This window comes from Excalfactoria chinensis, chromosome Z (genome assembly GCF_039878825.1).
Source record: "Excalfactoria chinensis isolate bCotChi1 chromosome Z, bCotChi1.hap2, whole genome shotgun sequence".
Classification (NCBI taxonomy): Eukaryota; Metazoa; Chordata; class Aves; order Galliformes; family Phasianidae; genus Excalfactoria; species Excalfactoria chinensis.
Window position 1 is genome coordinate 33,194,504 of NC_092857.1, and position 22,238 is coordinate 33,216,741.

The 22,238-nt window shown below is 38.3% G+C and overlaps 1 protein-coding gene across 4 annotated transcripts in view; it reads left to right on the forward strand.

The window, feature by feature from the left end:
* The window catches only part of PIP5K1B (phosphatidylinositol-4-phosphate 5-kinase type 1 beta), a 95,349-nt gene that overhangs the window by 47,924 nt on the left and 25,187 nt on the right, over positions 1-22,238 (forward strand). For all 4 annotated transcript variants that reach the window (XM_072360273.1, XM_072360276.1, XM_072360274.1 and 1 more), the window contains 4 exons: positions 1,085-1,215; positions 7,610-7,727; positions 12,345-12,497; positions 14,402-14,701. In XM_072360273.1, the coding sequence (XP_072216374.1) occupies positions 1,085-1,215; positions 7,610-7,727; positions 12,345-12,497; positions 14,402-14,701 (702 nt within the window). The remainder of the gene's footprint in view (positions 1-1,084; positions 1,216-7,609; positions 7,728-12,344; positions 12,498-14,401; positions 14,702-22,238) is intronic.

Below are 22,238 nucleotides of genomic sequence, written 5' to 3' on the forward strand. Positions count from 1 at the left end.
CGAGATGGGTGTCCAGCTATGAAGCATAAACTCTATTTGCATGTGTATTGATTTGATCAAAGTTACATAATTGCTGCTTGTGCTGAGCATTAATTGTGCATGAATAGAGTCCTTTCAAAGAAAGAAAAATGTGAATCTTCTTACAACACAAGCCAGGTCTTTTTATTAATCAAAGTTGCACTTGAAGAATGGTAGCATTGTTTGTTCCTGCCAAATTGCCTGTTCTGAACTGTTATAAAATTGCAGCTTCTGCTTAGTGTGCAGTCTTAATCAGTGAGGAACTACACATCTCTGTCTTTTCTAAAAATAAGCAGTGACTCTGGCATATGCTGTTATGGGGACTAAAATAAGTGTAGTTTTGTACATGAACCCTTTCTTATGTAATTTTCACTTCCTTCTGAAATATTTTTTTCAAGTGCTGCAATAATTCTGGCCATGGAACTTCTGGGGTTTTCACTGATACGATGTCTAGTTTGATGGATGAGGTAACATCTGAAAACAAGCATCAGAATGGTGCCTTTGCACTAGTGAAAGTACACCGTGCTAAGGGAAGTTATTCCCTTCTTGTCAACCTTATTTACCTTCCCAATAGTTTGCTTTATACAGTCCTTTCATCTTTTATTTGCTTCATCTGCACTTCCATGTCAGGTGCCGTTTTGTCAGAGTGCCTTTCTGCTGCTGTCACACATCAACGGCATGTAAGAGTATTGGTGGGAAGGTTCACCCTCTGCTGCCATACTACCAAATTCTGCTTCTGATGTCATGGGCAAACATAATAAAACGAGGCATTACTTTTGGAGCAGCTGTGGTACATTTTCATGGTATTTGTAACTGTTTTTTCCCAGAATATAATGCATTCAGTTTCAGACTTTGGAATAGGTTTGAATGTCTAATGGGCTTTTGGAATGACACAGTATTTCTTTCAATGTTTTAATTGATAAGAAGTTGTCTGTAGTTGAAAGTTTTTTTTTCTGCTGTTAAAGGCTGAGAAAGAAAGATCATTGTTATTACAAAATGATGTTACTGATAAGAACAGATATCTATCTGTAGTTAACTGATGCTTTAATTCTTGTTTTCTATGCAGACCACGTCCTCAGCTATTAAAGGTGCTATCCAGCTGGGAATAGGATACACTGTAGGAAACCTTACTTCAAAACCAGACAGAGATGTTCTTATGCAAGATTTCTATGTAGTGGAAAGTGTCTTCTTACCCAGGTAAGGACAAGCCTATTCAGTCTGTTTTCTAGCAGACTTTCATAATGAAACTCTACCTAAATATTTAAAATAAGGATTGTTTTACAATTCTGGCAAAACTGGGTTGGAAGGTTGAGGCAGAAGAACTTGAAAATGCTCCTGTCTTCATGTTGTCAAGTTTGGTTCTTGTGTGGAGTTTGAATGTTACTTCATAAATTGTTCCTAATAATTTGTAATGAATCGTAGAATCACAGAATGGCTTGGGTTGGAATGGACCTCAAGGATCATCCAAGCTCCAACACCTCCACCACAGGCAGGGCTGCCCACCTCCCCATTTAATATTAGAACAGGCTGCCCAGGGCCCCCTCCAGCCTGGCCTTGAACACCTCCACAAATGGGGCATCAACATCCTCTCTGGCTAGACTGTTCCGACACCTCACCACTCTCATAAAAAAGAACTTATCCCTGATAGCTAAACTGTATCTTCCCTCCTTCAACTTTACACTATTTCCCCTTGTCCTGACATTATCTACCCTTCCAAAGAGTTGATTTACCTCCTGTTTATAGACTCCCCTCAGATACTGGAAGGCTGCAATGAGGTAACCCCACAGCCGCCTTTTCTGCAGGCTGAACAAGCCCAGCTCCCTCAGCCTGTCTTCATAGGAAAGGTGCTCCGGCCCCCTGATCATCTTCTTTGTGGTCCTCCTTTGGGCTCACTCTAACAGCTCCCTGTCTTTCTTGGTTTAGATGCTTATATCAATGCATAGAGATAATCAGTGTTAATAAATGGGAAGTGAAATTGACAATGTTAAGAATAATTGCAAATAGGTACTTTTAAAGTTGATATTTCCTGATGTAAATTTGGTATTTTAAACTCCTAATTTCCTCTGAACTGAGAGATCTTTCAAGAATAAGAAACTGTATTTCTGATGTGAAATGAAGCATTTAATTGCATCCTCTAGTTCACAGGACTTGAGGGTATTGGTATCACGTGTTCTGGTGCTAACTGTAAGGTTTGTGATCTTTCTCTTTGTGATTTGATATAGGTTTGTTACCTGTGTGCTTGTCCACTGTAACTTGTTCAGAAAAATAACAAACAAATTACAATTTAAAACTGAGAAGTTTGTATATCATGTAAAAAGGTTTAATTTTTTTGAAAAAGTGGGCAAGCCATCGTATCTGCTAAGTGTCCAAATGTGATGGCTGTGCAGAGTTCTGTAGTTGTTGGCTGTTACGCTGGTTTTATTGTTTGTGAAACAGAATTAAGCATATGTTTCATGATACAGTACAACTTTGGGAGAAAAAAATGTAATCTATGTGTGAAAGATCAAGTGAAACAAAACCGTTTGTAGTCTTCAGCATTACAGATGTTACTGACCTTGTGAAATTTGCATTCTTGGACGCTCAGAAACGACTTTTTTTTTTTTTTTTTTTTTGTAATGTTTTTAAGGGAGGACTAGGAGAGATTACTTCTGGCTGAAAAAGAGAACAAAGGCAAAAGTAATAGCATGGTTGTACTAACATAAAATTGATCCTGAAAGCTTTAATGGCCCCTTTCTTGATAGCAACCTAAAAAAAAGAAAAAAAAAAAAAAGAACAAACACCAAAAAAGAGCATGAAGAAAATGATATAAAAGAAAGAAATGACTAGAGCAGCAAGTGATCTGACTTCTTGTTTTTGTATAGCAGTCCAATAAGCAGCAGTACATAATGCAATGACTCACAATACAGTGACTCATCTTGACTGTGACAAAGAGTCTTTCTATGTAGAGCACTTGCTGGTAACACTCTGTGAAAACAAAAATTGGCTATCCATAGAAGTCTGTTAAAAACAATCATGATGCTTCACTTCTTAAACTGACAAATTTCATATTTCAAGTCCTTCTCTTGTCTTTATTTGAGCTGCACCTTTGTCTGAGATCTAACTTGCATAAGTCATAACAATATAGTGCTAAACTAATTATAATAATTAGGTATTACAGGCTTCAGTCTTTCTGGCTGAGGATATTAGTGCATTGATTCTCAGCATTGTATGGAAAACTTGAGTCCTGTCTGTAGCTGGCTTCACTGCTACAGCTTGAGGTAAAATGCTAAGGCCTCATGTCCCTCCTGTGTGAAGCTGAGCTCCAGAGGCATAGTTCAGGCACTCTTTACGCTCTCCTAGGACAGTATTCACATTTGAAGGCAATATTCTAGAAGTCACTGTTTAAATGCAGCTTATGGAAAATGAGCTCTGTATCCTCTAAATTTTTAGGTTTTTACTTTCTTTCTCCCCCCTTTGGGCTGGTCTGGGTTGAAAGAAATAAGTTGAAATTAGTTACGCCAGCAAATTCCATGGGCTCATTTCTGTCTGGGAGATGATGGGTATCCATTAGCAAGCTGAGGTGAAGCAATGCTTTTGCCCAGTAACTGCATCTGGAGAACAACCTGGCAAGGCAGTGCAGCAAGTATAGAGCTTAAAGTAGTCAATTACTGAGCAAGAAGCTACATTTTTCTTCTTGCTCTGAGTACACGTAATTTAGCTCAACTCCAAGCAGGGTATTAACTGAACTTCCATGTCCTCATCGGGATCTAGCAGGTGTGATATGATCAGAGGTGAGAGGACAGTTGTTCTGTGGTCACAGAAACCTAGACTTTTTTAACAGCAATGGGAGCAATGTTGTAGTGATAGCAAGGTAGTAGAAGTGCAACAAAACAACAGCCTGTGTTCCAGCGAGCAAAATAGTACTATCTGTACCCTGCTGGGGAACAGCCATTTACAGTTGTTCATAAATTTGTTAGGTGAGAGAAGAAAACTAGTTTCTGCATGTCACTTGGGCCCTGATGTAAACCTATGTTCTGTCCGTAGTTCAACTTTGTTACAATAGGAGAATAACTTCCTGCTGTGTTCAGAGTTTGAGAAGGAGGGAGAAAACTGTTTTTTATTCCCTAAAAGGGCACAGATAATACTGAACATAACTGAACTGCTTATTGTGGGAGCTGTTGTAAATCTGGATTAATTGACGGATTGCAGGTTATGACTGGTCTGGAGTTACTTTGTAACTGGGTTAAACTAGGTCATAGTTTATCCTAGATTTTTGTTTGTACACCATTGCAGCTGTGGAAATGTGGAAATGTTTCTGTTACTTTCTGGTTCACATTGTCCATTTGTCATTTTCCTCTTTCCTAAGGAGTATAAAATATGTTCCTATTGGGGGTTAAGTGAGTATTAATAGGGGCTGCTATAACAAAGTGTGTTTGGATCAATTAGGACTGAGTGTAAATGGTACTATGCAAATGTATGCTTTGTGCTTAAAAAAAACAAACACAGTGTGCAAGTGACCCAGTTGATTCTGGAGATACAGGAACTGGAGTCTCAGCCTGACTCCCCTCGTAAGTTGATATCACATGGGAAACGGCTTTTAATCACTGCTCTGAAAATCTAGCAAGGAGGTGCTTATCTGGGGCTTATCTATTGCAGCAGTGGCCAGAGGATTTGTGGGAAAGTTCTACATCCTGACAGCGTTCTCTCCTCCTTCAAGTTTGTGGGGCTTTTTCTCGTCTTCCTGCATTATGCTTAGTGCCCCAACCTCCTTAGTGAGGTAAACCAGTTCATGTCTTAGTGTCACATTTTGTTCCCAAATTGGCCATTTGCACATTGTGCGTGCAGAAGTATTCTGACAGCTGTTGAACACTTATTAGTTTAATCAGAAACCATAACAAGTCCTTTAGATGCTATTGACCTGTATGCTTACTGCAGCTTCAGTGTGTTGTTCACTGTGTATGTGCAGTTCAAAAATAATTATTTTCCATATATTTTGGATTAAATCTCCACATGCTATGTACTGCTTCTTTTCCTATGTACTGCACTTATGAAATGGCTTGGGCCCATAGCATTATCACAGAATGACTTCTGTCTTCATTTTGGCCCTGGTGAAGTTTCAACAACGGGACAGAATAAGGATGCATAATCTTTTGCCACACTTTTACAAGATAAAAAATGGCTGCAGGAAGCAGATTTGTAAAAGTAAGTTCTAAAAGGCAAGGTTTAGTTATAAAGTTTAGATGATCAGAGCTTGAGACAGGGGTGTGATGCATTTAGAAATGTGGCCCAAGTTCCCAGAGAACAGGCTGTAAAAGCTGGGGCTGTTCAGACTGGAGAATACAATACTCTGGGGAGATCTGATAGCAGCCTGTCAGGTTGCTTTAAGAAAGAGATTATAAGAAAGAAAGGGACAGACTGCAGCAGGATCAGCAGGATCTCTGTTGTGATAGGACAAGTGGGAAATAGTTTCAACCTAAAGAAAGAGTGGTTTAGAGTGGCTATAAGGGAAAAGTGCTCTGTAATCAGGGTGTTGAGGCACTGGAACAGTTCCCAGTGTAGCTAAGTATTACCCTGTGACATCCCAATATTGCCGAAAAATGCGATGAGATATATATCCAGCTACGTTAAACTTCATTTCAGCTAAGGCTGGCATGCTGAAATAAATTCAGCCTATTAACTTATTGACTTGAGTTTATTACTTCATAGTAATAAGCTACAAGTGGATTTTATTTTAATTCCTTACAGTCATTATTTGTTGGACTACAAAATGAGCAGTCGAGGTAGCAGTGTTTTCTAGATGTTAGCTGTATGGTTTAGCAATTGAAGAGTCACTGGTATTCTGATATCTTTGTGTACATCTTTCCTCATCTACAGACATCCTTTGAAGTGTGGTTTCCACCCAGAAGACAGGTTGTTTTGTTTTTCTTCTTTGGTCTCATATTCCAGAATCTGAAGTATGTGCTTTTCAGGAGCCTGAGAAAGCTTTTTGTCTAGCTTATACTGCTTAATTAGCAGCAGTTTAGTTCGGTTGAGTTTTGGTGGTACGCATGCAGGGGTGGCTAAATGGGTTGGGTAGACTTCTTTAGTTAGGTGGTTGTTGTGGGTGACAAGTTCGTATGGCAGACATTAATTGTACAGGATCAGAGCTCTTGGATGGGTTTGATTATAGATTTATGATACCTAAATCAGTCTTTATTGAAAATCTTAACACTTTCTTCTTCGTATTCTCGTGAATTCTTGATGTTTTTTGTTGTGCTTTGTATACTACTGCTATCAAGCATGTAGGTGCCTACTGCATTTGTGAATAATTTAATTAGGATAAATGGCTAAAACAGTGTCAGGAGAGATGGTTTTCACCACCGTGTCTAGTTATGGATTTTATACTCAAATATTTATCAACCCATGCATGGAATGACCAAACTTTGACTTAATGCTACTGTTCCTTGCTTTGAAATTATAGCACTTTATATATAACTTTATTACTCTGTTTAAAGCCTTCTTTTAATTTCCAGAATGAAGGAAACCACAGACAGATTTTTTTTGTATGTTTTTCTTCTGATACCATCTTCCTGCCAGCCTTTTCCTTCAGCTTATAAATATATACGCTATAAATAGTGTAGTGTTCATCTCAATACTCATACAACTGCATCATGGAAGTAGAGAGGAAGTGTTGGTGTAAAATAAGGAAAAGAGTCATGAGGGTTATGTTCTTCTTATCTGCTGCTTTGGGAAAGACTGGCTTCCAGGCTCACCAGCTCAGCAATCTTTCTTTGTGCATCTTCTGGTTTGAGTCTATATCTTATGCATATCTTGATACCGTTTTCAGTAATTCCCCACACTATGTATAGCTCATGTTCCTAATTAACTGAGCATATAAACCAGTGGTGGTTTAGACTGAGGCAGGATAAAATACGTGGTGAAACAGATGAAGGAACTGAAAACCACTTAAAGTTCAAAGAGGCTTTTCATTTTTGCTCTGTACTAGCAAGGAAGAGTGAGATAGCGTAACTGCAATTAGCCTGCAGAAGTTGGTGCTGAGGATGCCATTTCGTAAATAGTGCTGAGCAAATCAAAGCTTGCTGGCACACACACAAAAAAATAAATTGGTAGACCTACCTCCTTGTGCTCTGAGTGCGTAGTTTCTGCCCTCTTTGTTATGCTATAGTATCCTTTTTATTCTCCCTCGTTTTAGTATCTTCTTACCTGTTTTGCATTTTTAGTATCTTTAGTATCTCTGTCTGCCCCCCTTGTGAACTATTTCAGTTCACCATGCTTCTCCTTTCTGTGTCAAAGCTATTAGACTGGCTTCCTTGGAGGTAGGTAAGAAGCTGTAGCATTAGTTTAAATATGATCTTTATGAATGTCGAAGTGGGTGATGAAAAGACTTATGACATGAAAGGTGAGAGAAAGGAGTTCGCTGGTGATACTGTGCATCTCCCAGGCATTTCTTTAACACTGATCAATGCTGGTACACAGATTTGTCTGCATGTATGACTCTAGTAAGGCCAGTGGTTGAGTTAGGTGGCTTTACATTAATGGTAAGCTTTGCAGTAACTGGATAAAAATTGCTCAGTAATAACTGGGTTTGGTCTGTTTTTGTTTTTGTTTACAGTGAAGGGAGCAATCTCACCCCTGCTCATCATTACCCTGACTTCAAATTTAAGACGTATGCACCGGTTGCCTTCCGATATTTCAGAGAGCTTTTTGGTATCAAGCCTGATGATTACTTGGTAAGAGCTTGCAGTATATAAGTGCTTTTGTGCTACTGACTTCATTAAATGTGTTTGTCTGCAGACATTCCCATCTAACCTTGAGAAAATTGGAGTGGAGGCCTAAGAGTTCTAGAGTGTGTGTGTGTATATATATATATATATATATATATATATATATATATTTTATTTTTTATCCATATTGTATACTTTGAAGTCTAATTCTTCAATATACCCCTTCTTACATGAGAAAAAAAAAAATGATATATTTTCTATCATCATAAGAGCAGGCTTTATTTGGTAGAACCACAATGTGCACTGCCAGAGACAAGGGCCTGCTTACTTTGGTTTTCCTGCTTTTGGAATGATGGAGTGAAAAGAGAGAGCTGGGTGTTTGTCATGTCCAGTCTGTTTCATGCTGATCCACATGACACATCAGAGCCCCTGTAAAAGTCAGCAGTTTTGAGCATCAGTTTTATTGTTAAGTTCTTTAGAACGTGTTTTTAAATACTTTTTTTTTATGAATGGTGGCTGAGTTTTTGCAATCAGAAGAACTTGATGGTTTCACTAAATAAAAAATGTGTAAAATGGTGTTGTAATATTACTAAATATATTACTTCACAGACGTTTGAGTACAACGTAAGCTTTTTTTCCCTTCTTAGACAGCGAACTTAAAAGTGAAACATAGGTGCCCTTTTCTTTGTGTTGAACACAACTGTCTGATTTTAATTTTGTAGCACTGCATATAGAATTGGTTTTACTAGCCTTCAGACAATACTTACGTGTAAGAACAGATAATTCCTTTCAATTACAGGTGTTAGATGCTAGGAAATGCTCTTGGGTTGGAGTTGAATGAAGGTGTTTTTATGTAAAATGTTCCATTCCCTTTTATGGACCTTGAGAAAGACCAAGTATTTGGGCTGTGTTCCCAGCTTCTAGTAAAGACTGTACTTTGTAAATACTGTCACCTGCAACTTTTATTCCACCTGAAGAAATATCTTCAGTATCATAAATTAAAGATTACAGAAAGTCTATACTTGCTGTTGATGGAAATTTGTGCCACCCTGCTCAGCTGTAAAATCACAGATGACTGATCACAGTTGGAAACTTCCAGTGAAGGCAACTTGTTTTAGGTTATTTTTCTCCTCTAAACAGCTAAACACACCAAGGAAAAGGAGCATGTTTGTCCAGAGAGCTAGAAATCGAGAAGGCATTTCAGTGGTCAAATGCAAGCAAAAGCTGAATGAAACTGACATGTTGTTTCCATGCAGACATTGTAGAGAGGCATTTTTTTATTCTTATTTCTGAACTTTCAATTTGGGCAGCTGTTGAAAAACTGTCATAGGGTAACCTATGACACCGGTGGGGAAAAAGAAAAAAAAGGAAGTTTTTCTGTGCCACTGTGTTGGGGAAGTGTGTTTGGGACGATGGGACAGTGTGTTTGGGGTGTTTCTTCCCCAGTTGCTGCAGGTTTCTCCTTTCCTAAAGTAAGGGAAGGTTGAGCGCACTACTCCAGAGAGCTGAGAGTTGAGCAGTTTCAATATTGTACCACTTTTCTTCTTAAAAATACAAAAAGTAGATTTCCTTCAATTTTTTAAAAATACATTTGGAGTTTCACTGTGTTGTGGAAATGGTGCAGGCATCCATTGGGTTTGTACTTAATCTGTAAGCAACCCTTTTTCTTGTTTGTTTGTTTCTCACTCTAAACGGGCAACATATTGCAACCAGAGTAGGTTGCTTCTGTTATGGCCCAGAGGCAGAAGTGACCAGTGGCGAACATAGAACATAATAGATATAAATAAAATGATATAAATAAATGATCATAGAACAAAACTTAGTTTGGGACACTGTTTTTAATTGCTTGTGACCACAGTATTCCTCTTGGTAGCATATGAAGGGATTCTGGCTGAGTAGTACTACTTATTTTTGTGAAATCTGGATCTGTCGTGTCATGACCATAATTTTTGTCTAGTGTCTACACTTCACTATAAGAGCATGCAAACTGATGATTGAACAGGGAGTGAAGAGAGAGAAAATAAAGTAAAATAAGGGGAGGCTAAATTACACCAAGTGTAAGTAGGCTTACGTGGCTAATTTGCAATGATGGAGATCAGAAGATTTACAGTTCTGCCTTTGAGTGGGAATTCTTGATCCTTATATGCTGTGGTTTGGGGAATTTTGGTAGTCTTCAGTTTTCTATTTCACTTAGTCTCCAGCAGTTAAAAAATTTTTGTTTGGTCCTTAGGCTTTTATTTTACAGGAATTAATGAACTGTGAATTAACCAGCATACAGTGTAAGTTTCTGGCTCTTGCTTAAAATAAACTGCGTTGCTGGAACTGTGTTTAGTGTTTATGATAATTGGTTTCAAATGCTTGCAGCAATGAAAGTTGTTGGTGAAGCATTACACATTTTGCCAAGAATGATTTAGGGGCTGTAATACAACTAGTGCTTTGCTTTGAAGGCCAATGTAGCATTAGAGATTATAGTTCTATTCTATTAGACCACAGCATCCAAAAAAAAAAAAAAAAAGCTCTCAGTAATTGGAGCAGAGAGAGGAACAGGCAAAATTTTTATGGCATGCAAAAGTCTTAAAAATTCTAAGAACGTGAAAAGCCTCAGCAGGCACCACTACAAGAAAGCACACAAGGTAGTGATCTGAGCATACAGGAAGCACACTTCCTTAGCTCGGGAGGCAAAAAACGAAAACAAAACCCACATTTGCTACATTTTCTTATTTTCATTGCTATCGTGACTCTTGGAAATCACTGCCAGATTGTGCTTAAATTTAACGAAAGCAGTTTTCAGCAAATAAAACTTTTTAAAATTTATTTATTTTTTTAATTTATTTTTTCCACCATGGAATTCCTTAGCTCACCTCCTGTGCTGACTGACCCAGTAAGCCAAGTTTACTTTGTTATTGAAGCAGTTATTCCTTTTGTTAGGATAAGATCAGAAGACCTGCTGCTAAGAATAATTTCCTGGTGCTTGCATTGCTTGTAATTCAGGTCCTGTGTAATTTTGTTTCTTTCAAAGACTGAAGCCTTGAACTATTGGACTGTGTGCTAGGTCTGCAAATGTGTAAAGTCACTGATGTATAGCAGAAGAAAAGTGTGTGTGAATGAAAGCTTAATGTTAATATATTTCAAATAAGCTCGTGTTTTATGTGAACAGACTTCTCTGTCATTTTGGAGCTTAGTGTCTTTTCTCTACTTACTTTGAATGAAGAGTAAAGTGTAAGTTAATGGAACGTTAACAAATGTGCATTAGCCTCTGTGTGAAGTCTGGTTCTACTAGTGAATAATACTCATTAGTTATTCTTCCTTCTTAATGTGATTGTAAGTATTACTTTGTCTCTGTGAAGAGAAGGCCTGTCAAAACCTCCAATATAATGGTCCTCCAAAAATGCATTTTTTTTCTACTTGCTGTTGTTTAGTTATCTTGTTTCAAGCAGGCAAAAAACTACATCAGCAGTTACACTGAGATGATTATTCTAATGATATGAGCCCTAGTTGTGTAGGATATGAATTATTTATTTGTGTGTTGTACAACACTTAAATTCCTGTGTCATTTTCTGACATACTTCCCAGATGTATTCATAAACAAATGTCAGTGAAAACTGAACAGTTAAAAAGAAAATATCATCTTCAGGTTCACGGATTTGCAGTGCTGATGGTGTGAGAAAGAATTGTTTCTGCCTCACTCACTCAGCTCACTGCCTTGAGAATTTATCTGGTGCAGTGCCTTGTGGAAAGTTCATAGAATCATAGAATGGCCTGGGCTGAAAAGGACCACAATGACCATCGAGTTTCAACCCCCTCCAGTGTCTAGGGTTGCTAATCACCAGACCAGGCTGCCCAGAGCCACATCCAGCCAGACCTTGAATGCCTCCAGGGATGGGGCATCCACAGCCTCCATGGGCAACCTATTCCAGTGCATCACCATACTGTGTGAAAAACTTCCTCCTAATATCTAAACTAAACATCCCCTGTCTCAGTTTAAAACCATTCCCCCTTGTCCTATCACTATCCATCCTCATAAGCAGCCATTCCCCCTCCTGTTTATATGCTTTCTCTTCAAGTACTGGAAGGCCACAGTGGAGTCTCCTTGGAGCCTTCTCTTCTTCAAGCTAAACAAGCCCAGTTCCCTCACTCTCATAGGAGAGGTCCAGCCCTCTGATCAACTTAGTGGCCCTCCTCTGGACCCACTTTAAGAGCTCCTGATCTGTCCTGTACTTGGGGGCCCCAGGCCTGGATGCAGTACTCCAGATGGAATTGCCCTGACCCTTGGCCTTATTGAACCTCGTTAGGTTCTTCTGGACCCACTTCTCCAGCCTGTCCAGGTCCCCCTGGATGGCTTCCATCCTTCCAGTGTATTGATGGCCCTGCTCAGCTTGGCGTCATCAGCAATCTTGCTAAGGGTGCACTGGATACGGTTGTACTGCTTCCACAACTGTGCTGTGTGTCCGCAAATTGCTGTGACCCAGTTTGTTGTGCAGTCCTATTTTTGCTGTTGAGGCCCAAAGGGTGGAGCTCCTCAACTCCTCTGTGTTTATTTGCAGCTGCAGTACTTTGTATTAAACTTCTATTTGAGTAATGCATGCATTGGCATTAAAAAAACTTTTTTGTTATTTTTTCCAGTATTCAATCTGCAGTGAGCCTTTAATTGAATTGTCCAATCCGGGTGCCAGTGGGTCCTTGTTTTTTGTAACTAGTGATGATGAGTTCATCATCAAAACACTTCAACACAAAGAGGCTGAGTTTCTTCAGAAGCTCTTGCCAGGTTATTATATGGTGAGTAATTGAAGTTTTTTTCCACTTTATATTCATTACCTATGTATGTGAAGTTTTACATCGCACTTCTAGGGATCAGGTTTCATTTGGTGACTTTACTCATATTTTTTATAATACTTTTTACCTTTCAAAGTTGTACTCCCACATCCATCAGAAAGAATGGATATGAATCAAGAATACACTTAAGATAATAGTCATTCCCTTAGCATTCAAGATGAAGCTGAACATCATCTTCTAAAATGCTACCAAACTTTGTTTTTAATAAAGTTAGTGATAAAAAACACTTATAAATTTCTAACTCAGATTTTTTTTTTCTCCATGTTTTTGTTTTTTTGTTTGTCTACCCTCTGCATTTCACTCAGAGTGGATAAAGAAACTAGACCGGTCAGTTTCTCTTTTGTTTCTGGACTACTTCAGTTTCTCATGTATTAAAACAATGATGTTAAAAGTATTCTTAACAATATAATTTGTTCAGACATTTTAAAATATAGTTAAAACAAACATTTGTTTTAACTGTAGCTCTTCTGAGAGCTAATGCTAAATTGATTGTATTGTTTTATGTGTGTCAGACATTAGAAATGGAAGTCATCAGTCCAAAATAAATTAAACAGCCCTCCTTTTTCCAACAAAAACCACTCCATGTGCATTTAAACAGAGATTCTTCTGGGTGGTGTACAAGACTTCGGAGTATAACACCTGTGATTACTGTTGGCCAGGTTTCATTTTCTTTTTTTTTTTGTGTGTTCTCTTAAGCAAGCATTCAGTGTTATCTTCCCACTTGTACTAAGAATGAGGAATGTAGTCATGATTACAGTAATGTAATAGAGATTCAGTATTTGTTTAAAAGAAAAAAAGTAGTGATAGCATTAGGAAAAAAAAACCTGCAGTGGCAGGTCCTCCTTTTTTTTTTTTTTTTTTTTTTGTAATCAGGATAATCAGCTCAGCATAAGTTTGAGTTGAGTATTTCTGCAAATAAATGTAAGACCACTTTTCTTTGTTTCTAGGAACTTTATTTTTGCTCTTAACATATGCAGGGATTTCCAAAATGTAAAGCTTTAATCACCCTGTTTCCATGAAAGCAGTTTATTCCCATAGGTATATATTCTACTTTTGTAATAATACAAGACTTGAAGTAGTTTTTCCCTTTTCTGTGGTTTTCATGCCAAAAACTGAAAGTAGTTGTGTTCAGAAGGATGATTTTTACTCTTGGCTCTTTTGTAATCTCCTACTATTTTGATCATGCATCATGATTCTGCTATGACCTCAGATTCATGTGGAGACAACCATTTGGCGCTAACCTTCATAATGAAAAGTCTCATGGAGAAGGGGATTCTTCTGTTTCATAATCCCATTTAGGGCAATTGGCCCAAACTTCTTCCCACAAGTGAAATGCAAAGGTTATTCAGAATAAAACAATAAATTAAATCTTTGGGATATGTTTGGGTTAGCCCATTCATGGGATGTGGGAAGGAGAAACCTTACATACATGAAGAGTCAGAGATGCACTCATATTTGTCCAAATAGTGCTTGTCAGAAAGTGTGATTGTGGCAGTTCAAACTAAATTAAAATTGCCTGTCACTAAGCAATGTGTGTTGGTAGCACCATCCAATTTATTTTTTATTTTTTTCCCAAGACTTGTGTTTACCCTTTACATTGAAAGTACAGCATGGTAATGCGAAGCCACTGGGCATCACAGGTTTGTTTCATGGTAGACCTCTCACTATCAGTTTCTTCTCAGAATAGTGTGTTGTTTAAGAAAGTCAATTGTTCAAGGAAACTTCACTTAATAGGAAAATATGATCTGTTCTCTTGCTCTTTGTTACTGTCCTTCGACATAAAAATATCATTAAGCACATACATTCTTTGAAGTAAACATACTTAAATCTCTTCTTTTTTGTTCTAGAATCTGAACCAGAATCCAAGGACGCTTCTACCCAAATTTTATGGGCTATACTGTGTTCAATCAGGAGGCACTAATATTAGAATTATTGTAATGAACAATGTTTTGCCACGAGCCTTGAAAATGCATTTCACGTATGACTTGAAAGGTTCCACATATAAACGGAGAGCATCAAGAAAAGAGAGGGAGAAGTCCAACCCAACATTCAAAGACTTGGATTTCTTGCAAGACATGCATGAAGGGTTGTATTTTGACTCTGAAACTCACAGTGCATTAATGAAGACATTACAGCGGGATTGTCGAGTGAGTAAGATTTATTGACTATATCAACTTTTCCGTTCTTTTTTATTCTAGATTTAGTTCAGCAAAACAGGGAGTAGCTTATGACTCTGTGTTGCTTAACCTGTCAAGTCCCTCTCCATGCAATTTAATTAGAAAAAACAAAGAATGTCAAAGCACTGATGAAGATTGTGTTTTTGTTATTAGGATTTAAGACCTGTTTGTGGAAATAGAGGTAATCTAGGAGAATAGCTCAGTAGAGTATTTATTACTATTATTGTTACTGTTTTCCATTAATTTGGAGTTTTTAAATGATTTTTTTCTGGTGCACAGCAAATAGACCTGTAGTACTGTCATTATGTGAGAGTGGAGAGTGTTTAGAGTTGCCAGCTCAGTACTGACTGCTTTGGTGGGTCTGTCTCATTCTAAGTGGACAGAAGCTAATAAACTGAATAATGGAGCTGTGTCTTGTGGCAGCAGTCTTAGTTCTGGAGTAAAGTAATTTCCCAAGCTGAAAAGTACTACTTGATATCCACATAAGATTTTTGAGGTAGGGAGGGATGTCTGCCCTTGTGAACCTAGTGAGTAATATCAGTGTCTTTTGTAGGCAGAACTGTTAAAATTGATATATGTATTTTTTAATTATTATTTATATATTTTGGTAGGAAAAAAAAAAAGTGAGAAAATGAGAATTTAGGAAAAAGTGGAGCTATTCAGATACCAGAGATCCAAAAGAATTTAAGAGGGTTGTGGAAAGAAAAGATCTGTGTAATAATTTTTGGCAATAAAACAAAAATGCATAGAGTGAAGAAGGGCTAGAATAGGCATCCTGAATGTGTCAGTTCACACAATTGTTCATTGCCACCTGTGGTGCAAGATGGAAAGTGGTTTTTTTTGCACATGAATAGTACTTTTTGTTTAATTAACACAGAACTCTGCAATGTCTTGTGCTTGATGTGTAAAGCTGGGTGACCTAACGTTCAGCTGCATATTCAGCACTGGACATTTATCTAACATCATGCATTGTTCTTTTTGTACCCTCTTGCTCTCCATGTGTGACAATGCAGAATGCATCAGGACTCTGGACACCCTTTTGTGAACCCTTCTCCACTTGCTGAAGGTTACTTACCCAGGCAAAGTTTGGAGGGTAGCATGTTACGTGGAATATTATAAACAGAATGTAAAAGGGGAACACAATTGAAAAGTAAAAACAGGAATTGATAGTTTACTAGTTCTAATGAAGGAGGTTGCTTCCAGCTTTGTTAGTGTTGGTAAAGTCTTAGCACGTGTTACTCGTGAGCTGTGTGGAACATCGGAGTCAGTAAGCAACACTTTTTATTCTTGCTTTTTAATATTAACATCCCCAGGTGATAACTACTCCTGGAACCATATCACTAAGCAGGAAGCCTGGCTGACCTTTCTGCTGGTAACAGAGAATGCAATGAGGAACTGCCTTATCTGTGCCTGGTGTCACAGGCACACCCAACCCAGCAGCAAGCTGGCATTTTCCTTGGTCAGCCTTTCAGTGCTGTTTAGGTGTAGAAACTCTTTTTGCTGCCCTTGCAATCTCTTAAACACCTCACCTCCAGCAGATTATTAGTTTCGTTGACAATGAATGCAGTCTCTACTTGCTGAGGGCATGTGTCTCAATTCCTTTCTTAGAGGCTGTCCATTTTGTCCCAGCTACTATGCTGCCTTTTCACATTCAAGCCACACTGTGGCTCCCTTTCTCAGCTGGGTTGATCTCTTGGTACACCTCAGCTCAGTCCGGAAGGAATGCACTGGCAGATATGGCAGTGGTGGGCCATGGCTGAGAGTTAGTCTGCATATATTGCTATTCTCTGCAGCTTTGATAGGAGGATACCTATCAAGCAGAGAATGGAGCTGAGGGACTTGTCAATATCTGTCACAGGCTGCTGCTTCCAGTATCCACACCAGAATGTCTGCTTTGGGACAAGTGCAGGTTAACTGTGTTCTTCATCCAGCTCTGGTGTCCTGCGCTTGTCATGTTCACTGTCAAGGTGGTAGGAACTGAAAGGTTTATTCACATACTTTTTTGTGCTTTTTGCTTCCTAGCTAAAAGAAAAAATGTAATATTACAGTGTTCATAAGGATGTGATATTCATCAGTTCATGGTACAGGACAATAAATACAGTTAAAAATTTGAACTAGCTTTCAAATTCCAGACTGCCACACAGTCATAGTATAGCTGTCATGTTCTTGTGAGCAGGCACTGTCATAGTGACTGGCAGCTGTGATGGAATGCAGTCAAATGGTGTTATAGATGCATGTTCTGCTGACCTGAGCACCTTCACTGAAAACGTTTTCTTTGAAGCCTTGTTCGTCTCAAGTTTCTGAAGGCAACATGCCTGGTTTTTATATAGTGGTGAATACTGACAATATTGAAAGGTAGATGTTTAAACCTCTGCTACTTAAACTGTACTGTATTTGTCGTAACCCTGCTGTTATGCTGATTACCGTGTCAAGCTGTACACTACTAAAAACAAGGCAAATTCTCCAGTTTTCAAGTAAAATTCCATTCTGACAAATATTAACAGGAATCATTCCACCCAGTATGAGACAAAGATATTTGCTTTAAGCAAATACTACATAAAACCAAAATCAGTGAAGACAATTGCATTTTGACAGTGTGCATTTTCAGTGTTTTTTGGTTTTGTTTTGCTACAGATACACAAAATTGGACTCCATACAAAACTTATCTCTGTGTTTTGCTATAAGCACCTAATCCCACTGGAATTCTTTATGGAGGAATACTTATATATATATTAAGGATAAGTTACATCACTAACAGAATTTTTAGGTATGAGTAATATGAGCATGACTCAGTTTGTGTAAGAAACGCTAGAAGTGAATTAACTGTAGTATTTTGTGTACCAAATCAAAGTAAAGCTTGGCATCCATTATTGTGTGCTTGGTCTTTACTGAAGCTTTTAAATTAATTTTGTAAGTGCAAACTACCTGTCTTCTGGATGGAAAGCATAAGAGAAAGCACTCGGCATGTTCTTGGGTACCAGGAATTACAGTCCAGAAACATGAGTAAGAAAGGTTGCCTTTTGAACTTAGTATATAAAAATAAAGAGTTTTACAAATAACTGTTGATCACAACAAGGAAGGTTCCTTTTAAAACAGACGGTGTCATGATTATTCAGAGAGGGATTTCCACAAACTTGTCTAGATACCTAACAAAGCACACTGGTGTGACTTTAAACAGAAAACATGAAATTCAGAAGAATAGATTGTCATGGAATTTTTTTTCTTGTAAATCTTTGCTTCAGGTGTTTGCACAGATGCAGTGTGCCCTTGGATGCCAACGAGTCATATGTGGGAATTTTGACTATACTATTAAATACAGCTTGGTGGTGTTTTTCTTTCCCACCTGCTCCTGAATCCAATAGAAAACAAAATTGTAAAGGGCTGGTTAAGGGTGTATGTGAGTGCAGCTGACTGTAGTAATTGGTCAGATGGAAGAAATTCTTCCAAGCAGCGTTCTTTTGCTCTTTGCTTTTAGTGTCTGCTCAGTAAGGTGCTTATCTGTATGTGCTGGATAACCTCTTTTTGTCGGTAAGAGTGCAGTTCCTCAGTATTTCTCCCTCCTCTTGCATAACACTTTTCAGTGTTTATAAATAACCTATGCAAATTGAACAACTCTTATTTATCCTGAGGTTAAAATTTCCCAGAGAAGATTTGTTCTAGGCCTACTTAAAAAAGGGGGTTAGGAAGAAAGCAAGATGGTGTTTATAAGATTACTAGCGGTCTTCATTTGTTACTTCAGAGTGGCTTTTTTTTTTTTTTCCTAAAGAAGAATATTAAGTAGCTTGCCTGTGAGCTCAGAACTATTTCTTCTCAACAACCTTAGTGGGCCTGTTAGGGGCACCTGTCACATTTCAAACACAGACAAATGTTGTTTTGCACTAGTAGACCAGTCAGCTTGCTCCAAGTCCAAGGTTTTTTGTCTTGCATTAAATGAGTAGATTTTCTTTTTCAACAGGAAGACTTTTTGTTTTCAGGTTTTCAATTGAAGTGCTAATGACTTAAGAATAGGCAAAGTATGCCAGGAGATGCTGCATGTTTTATGATTTCTCTGGGAGTATGTCTTCCAAATTCTGGAAAATAACCTTTTTCTCAGAAGATACAGCAATAAGTAAAACTGAGATTCAAGTGATCTTTGCTCTGTCTTTCTTCACCTCTTTCATTAAGGTGTTTTACTGCACTTGAGGAAACCAAAAGCATTACTAACAGTTAATACGAAGATTAATGTGGTGATCCCCTCTTTGGAGGAGTACTTTATTTCTTCCCTGTATTTTTGCATTAAAAACAAAAAATTCAGGAGAATAACTGAATGTCCCATAGGAGTATTGTGACTATTACTATATGTAGCACAGAGATACCAGTATGAAAGTATAAGTATGAAAGAAAATTTGTGAATGCTGTGTTTCATTGCTGGTCAGAGTAGGGCTTCAAGTCTTGTTTGTTCCTTTGTTGTTCTTTCCCATTGCCTAGCATCTTTCAAGATTTTAGGGCAAAATGCATTACTGCTAAGATTTAAAGTAGAATAAAAAGTAGAATATTATACAAATAGCTTTTTGTAATGGAAGATTTCCCTTCTGATAACTTTAAATGGAATCTAAGCCTACTAATTCCAAAGTTGCACTTCAACAAAACTGCTGTTGTTTAGTTTGACGCAACACCACCTGTCAGTAGGCACTGGAAGTTTGCACATTTGCTTCTGAGAGTGCATATTTTTGTGAGACAGTCTTTTCTTTTGTGGCCCTTTTTTGTTTTGGTTTGGTTTTTTTATTAAAAAAGAAAAGAAAATACTTCTCATAATGTTGAAATGTGGTCATTGATTAGCTGTTCAATTCATTGTATTTCTGTTATATTAGTTCTTACGCCCCTTTTCTGAAACTCTTGTGGAAGAGGAAAAGCTTTTGTGGTTAACCTTACAAGTTTTTTTTCTTTTCATAAACATACTGAATTATTTTTTGTAGTATTTTCTTTGATGCTGTGAGAATTGCCTGTTGAATTGCAGGAGCTTTTTGTGGTTAGCAGCATGAACAGAGATTTCACCGTCAGTACATACCTTGGGCTGTATGTGGTATAAAAATGAAATTATATAGCAGGAGTATGCGCATTGTTGTTAGTCACTGGCTGAGGTTGTTCAGCATGACCTTATCTAAGATGACTCATGGAACACTTTAACATCTGATTAGCTTAGAAAAGAGAAAATCTGATTCAAGGAGTTATTTTTCCTTGTTCAGAAGCGACGTATTTTGAGATGCAGTTTGATTGGGCTTTTATATATTGTGAATAACGTTCTGTTAGTAGGGCTCATCTCAGTGGTTATGTCAGTAAAGATTGGGTTTCTCTCACTTGTCCTTCACAAGGGACACGTTTCTGAGAGTTAATATCAATTTCTAGCAATACCATATGAATGACATCAGGTATTTTAATGAGCTTTCTCATTTTGCTGTGAATGCATGCCTTTACAAGAACTGATTTCTTTTAGTTTTTTTGTTTTTGTTCTCAATAGATTAGGAACTCATTTCAGTACCTTTATAGCAAAAGCTTGATATTGCTTATGAAAAGTAGTTAGGATAGCAGAATGCCTTCCAGTTTTTCTGGTGTTCCAGTGATTTTTGGAACAAATTTTAAGTTGTCAAAAATATTTTCTGTCCATTGTACCACAGAAGCACTATGGATTTAAGTGGCAGTGATGAATGGTTGTAGTCAGAAAGATTAATTTTATTACTTAAGAGGTCCATCCCTGTGGAATAAGGACCAGTGCATGATACCATAGCCTTCCATGAGGCTGCATCAAACCCTAAATGTGGGTAATGACTTAACGCAGTTAAATCATAATAACACTAATTTCAAGGCGTTCAAAAGAGCTTAAGGAATAGGTTGAAGGCAGAGTTGCCAGGTATTATAAATGTCAAAAGTGGCAATGCTTTTTTGCAAGCTTGACAAGCTGCTGAAATCCAGCTTTGCGTAGACAGTGTCACTCGCTGTTCTGTTGTGGTAGTGATATTGAGGATGAATTGTGTTTTTTGTTTTGTTTCTTTTTTTTCAGCCAGCACAGAAGGTAATTGAGTATGTGATGGCAGACTTCTACTGATTGCATATTTTTGTGACTGCGTTATATAATAATGTGTATGGGAAAATCATAGCAAAGTTTATTAACTAGCAGATGGTAAGGGAAATTCTAGAATTAATTTGATGCCAAGTGTGTGTGCTTTCACATCTATTTGCTGCACTATTCTTGCAGTTTGTGATTATAAAACAGGAAGTTAATAGCTACCAACACATAGTGAGCAATAACATTTCCTTATGTTCTGACGTGGTAATTGAAAATATGCTTTTCTTGCATCCTGAAACCTGTTTTCTGTTTTCAGAAGATGCTCTGGAGTACTAATAGCCATACCTATGTATGCATTTTTCTTGTCCCATTCATAACTAACCCACCTTGGTGCAGGATACCCTGAGCAAGTTCAGATTTACCACATTGTCTAATTCCTTCTTTCTCTCAGGAAATCAGTATGTGTCCATGCCTTTCTTCACTTAGGTCACTTTGCGTTATGCTTGCTTTCTTTACTTCACAGAATCACAGAAATTTTCAGGTTGGAAAAGACCTAGAAGATCATCTAGTCCAACCATTACCAATACTTCCCAGCTAAATCATATTCCTCAACGCAACATCCAAACGTTTCTTGAACACTCCCATGGTCGGTGACTCTACCACCTCCCTGGGCAGTGCATTCCAATGCCTGACTACCCTTTCTGAGAAGTAATGCTTCTAATGTCCAGCCTGATCCTCCCCTGTCGCAGCTTGAAACCATTCCATCTAGTTCTATCATTGATTACACGAGAGAAGAGGCCGACCCCCAACTCACTACAACCTCCCTTCAGGACGTTCTAGAGAGCAATAAGGTCTCCCCTGAGCCTCCTCTTCTCCAGGCTGAACAATCCCAGCTCCCTCAGCCGCTCCTCATAAGGCCTGTGCTCCAGACCCCTCACCAGGTTTGCTGCCCTCCTCTGAACACGTTCCAGGGCCTCAATGTCTTTCTTGCAGTGAGGGGCCCAAAACTGAACACAGTACTCGAGGTGCGGCCGCACCAATGCCGAGTACAGGGGGACAATTACCTCCCTGTTCCTGCTAGTAACACTGTTTTTGATACAAGCCAGGATGCCGTTGGCCTTCTTGGCCACCCGGGCACACTGTCGGCTCATGTTCAGCCGTGCATCAATCAGTACTCCCAGGTCCGTTTCCTCAACACAGTCCTCCAGCCACTCTGTCCCAAGCCTATAGCGCTGCCTGGGGTTGTTGTGGCCAAAGTGCAGACCATAAAATGTTTCCTAGAGGTTGCCAGCAAATCTCGTTTTGGATTTGCAGCATGTCATGAAGTTCACATGCAAACTCAGTGTTTTGCGTAGAAATATTTGTGCTTTTTGTACGCTGACAGTAAGTCAGCTTCTAACATAAGAGTCAACTCTTAACATGAAGAGTTTGTGCTCTTCATTTGTCTTGACTATAAAATCACAT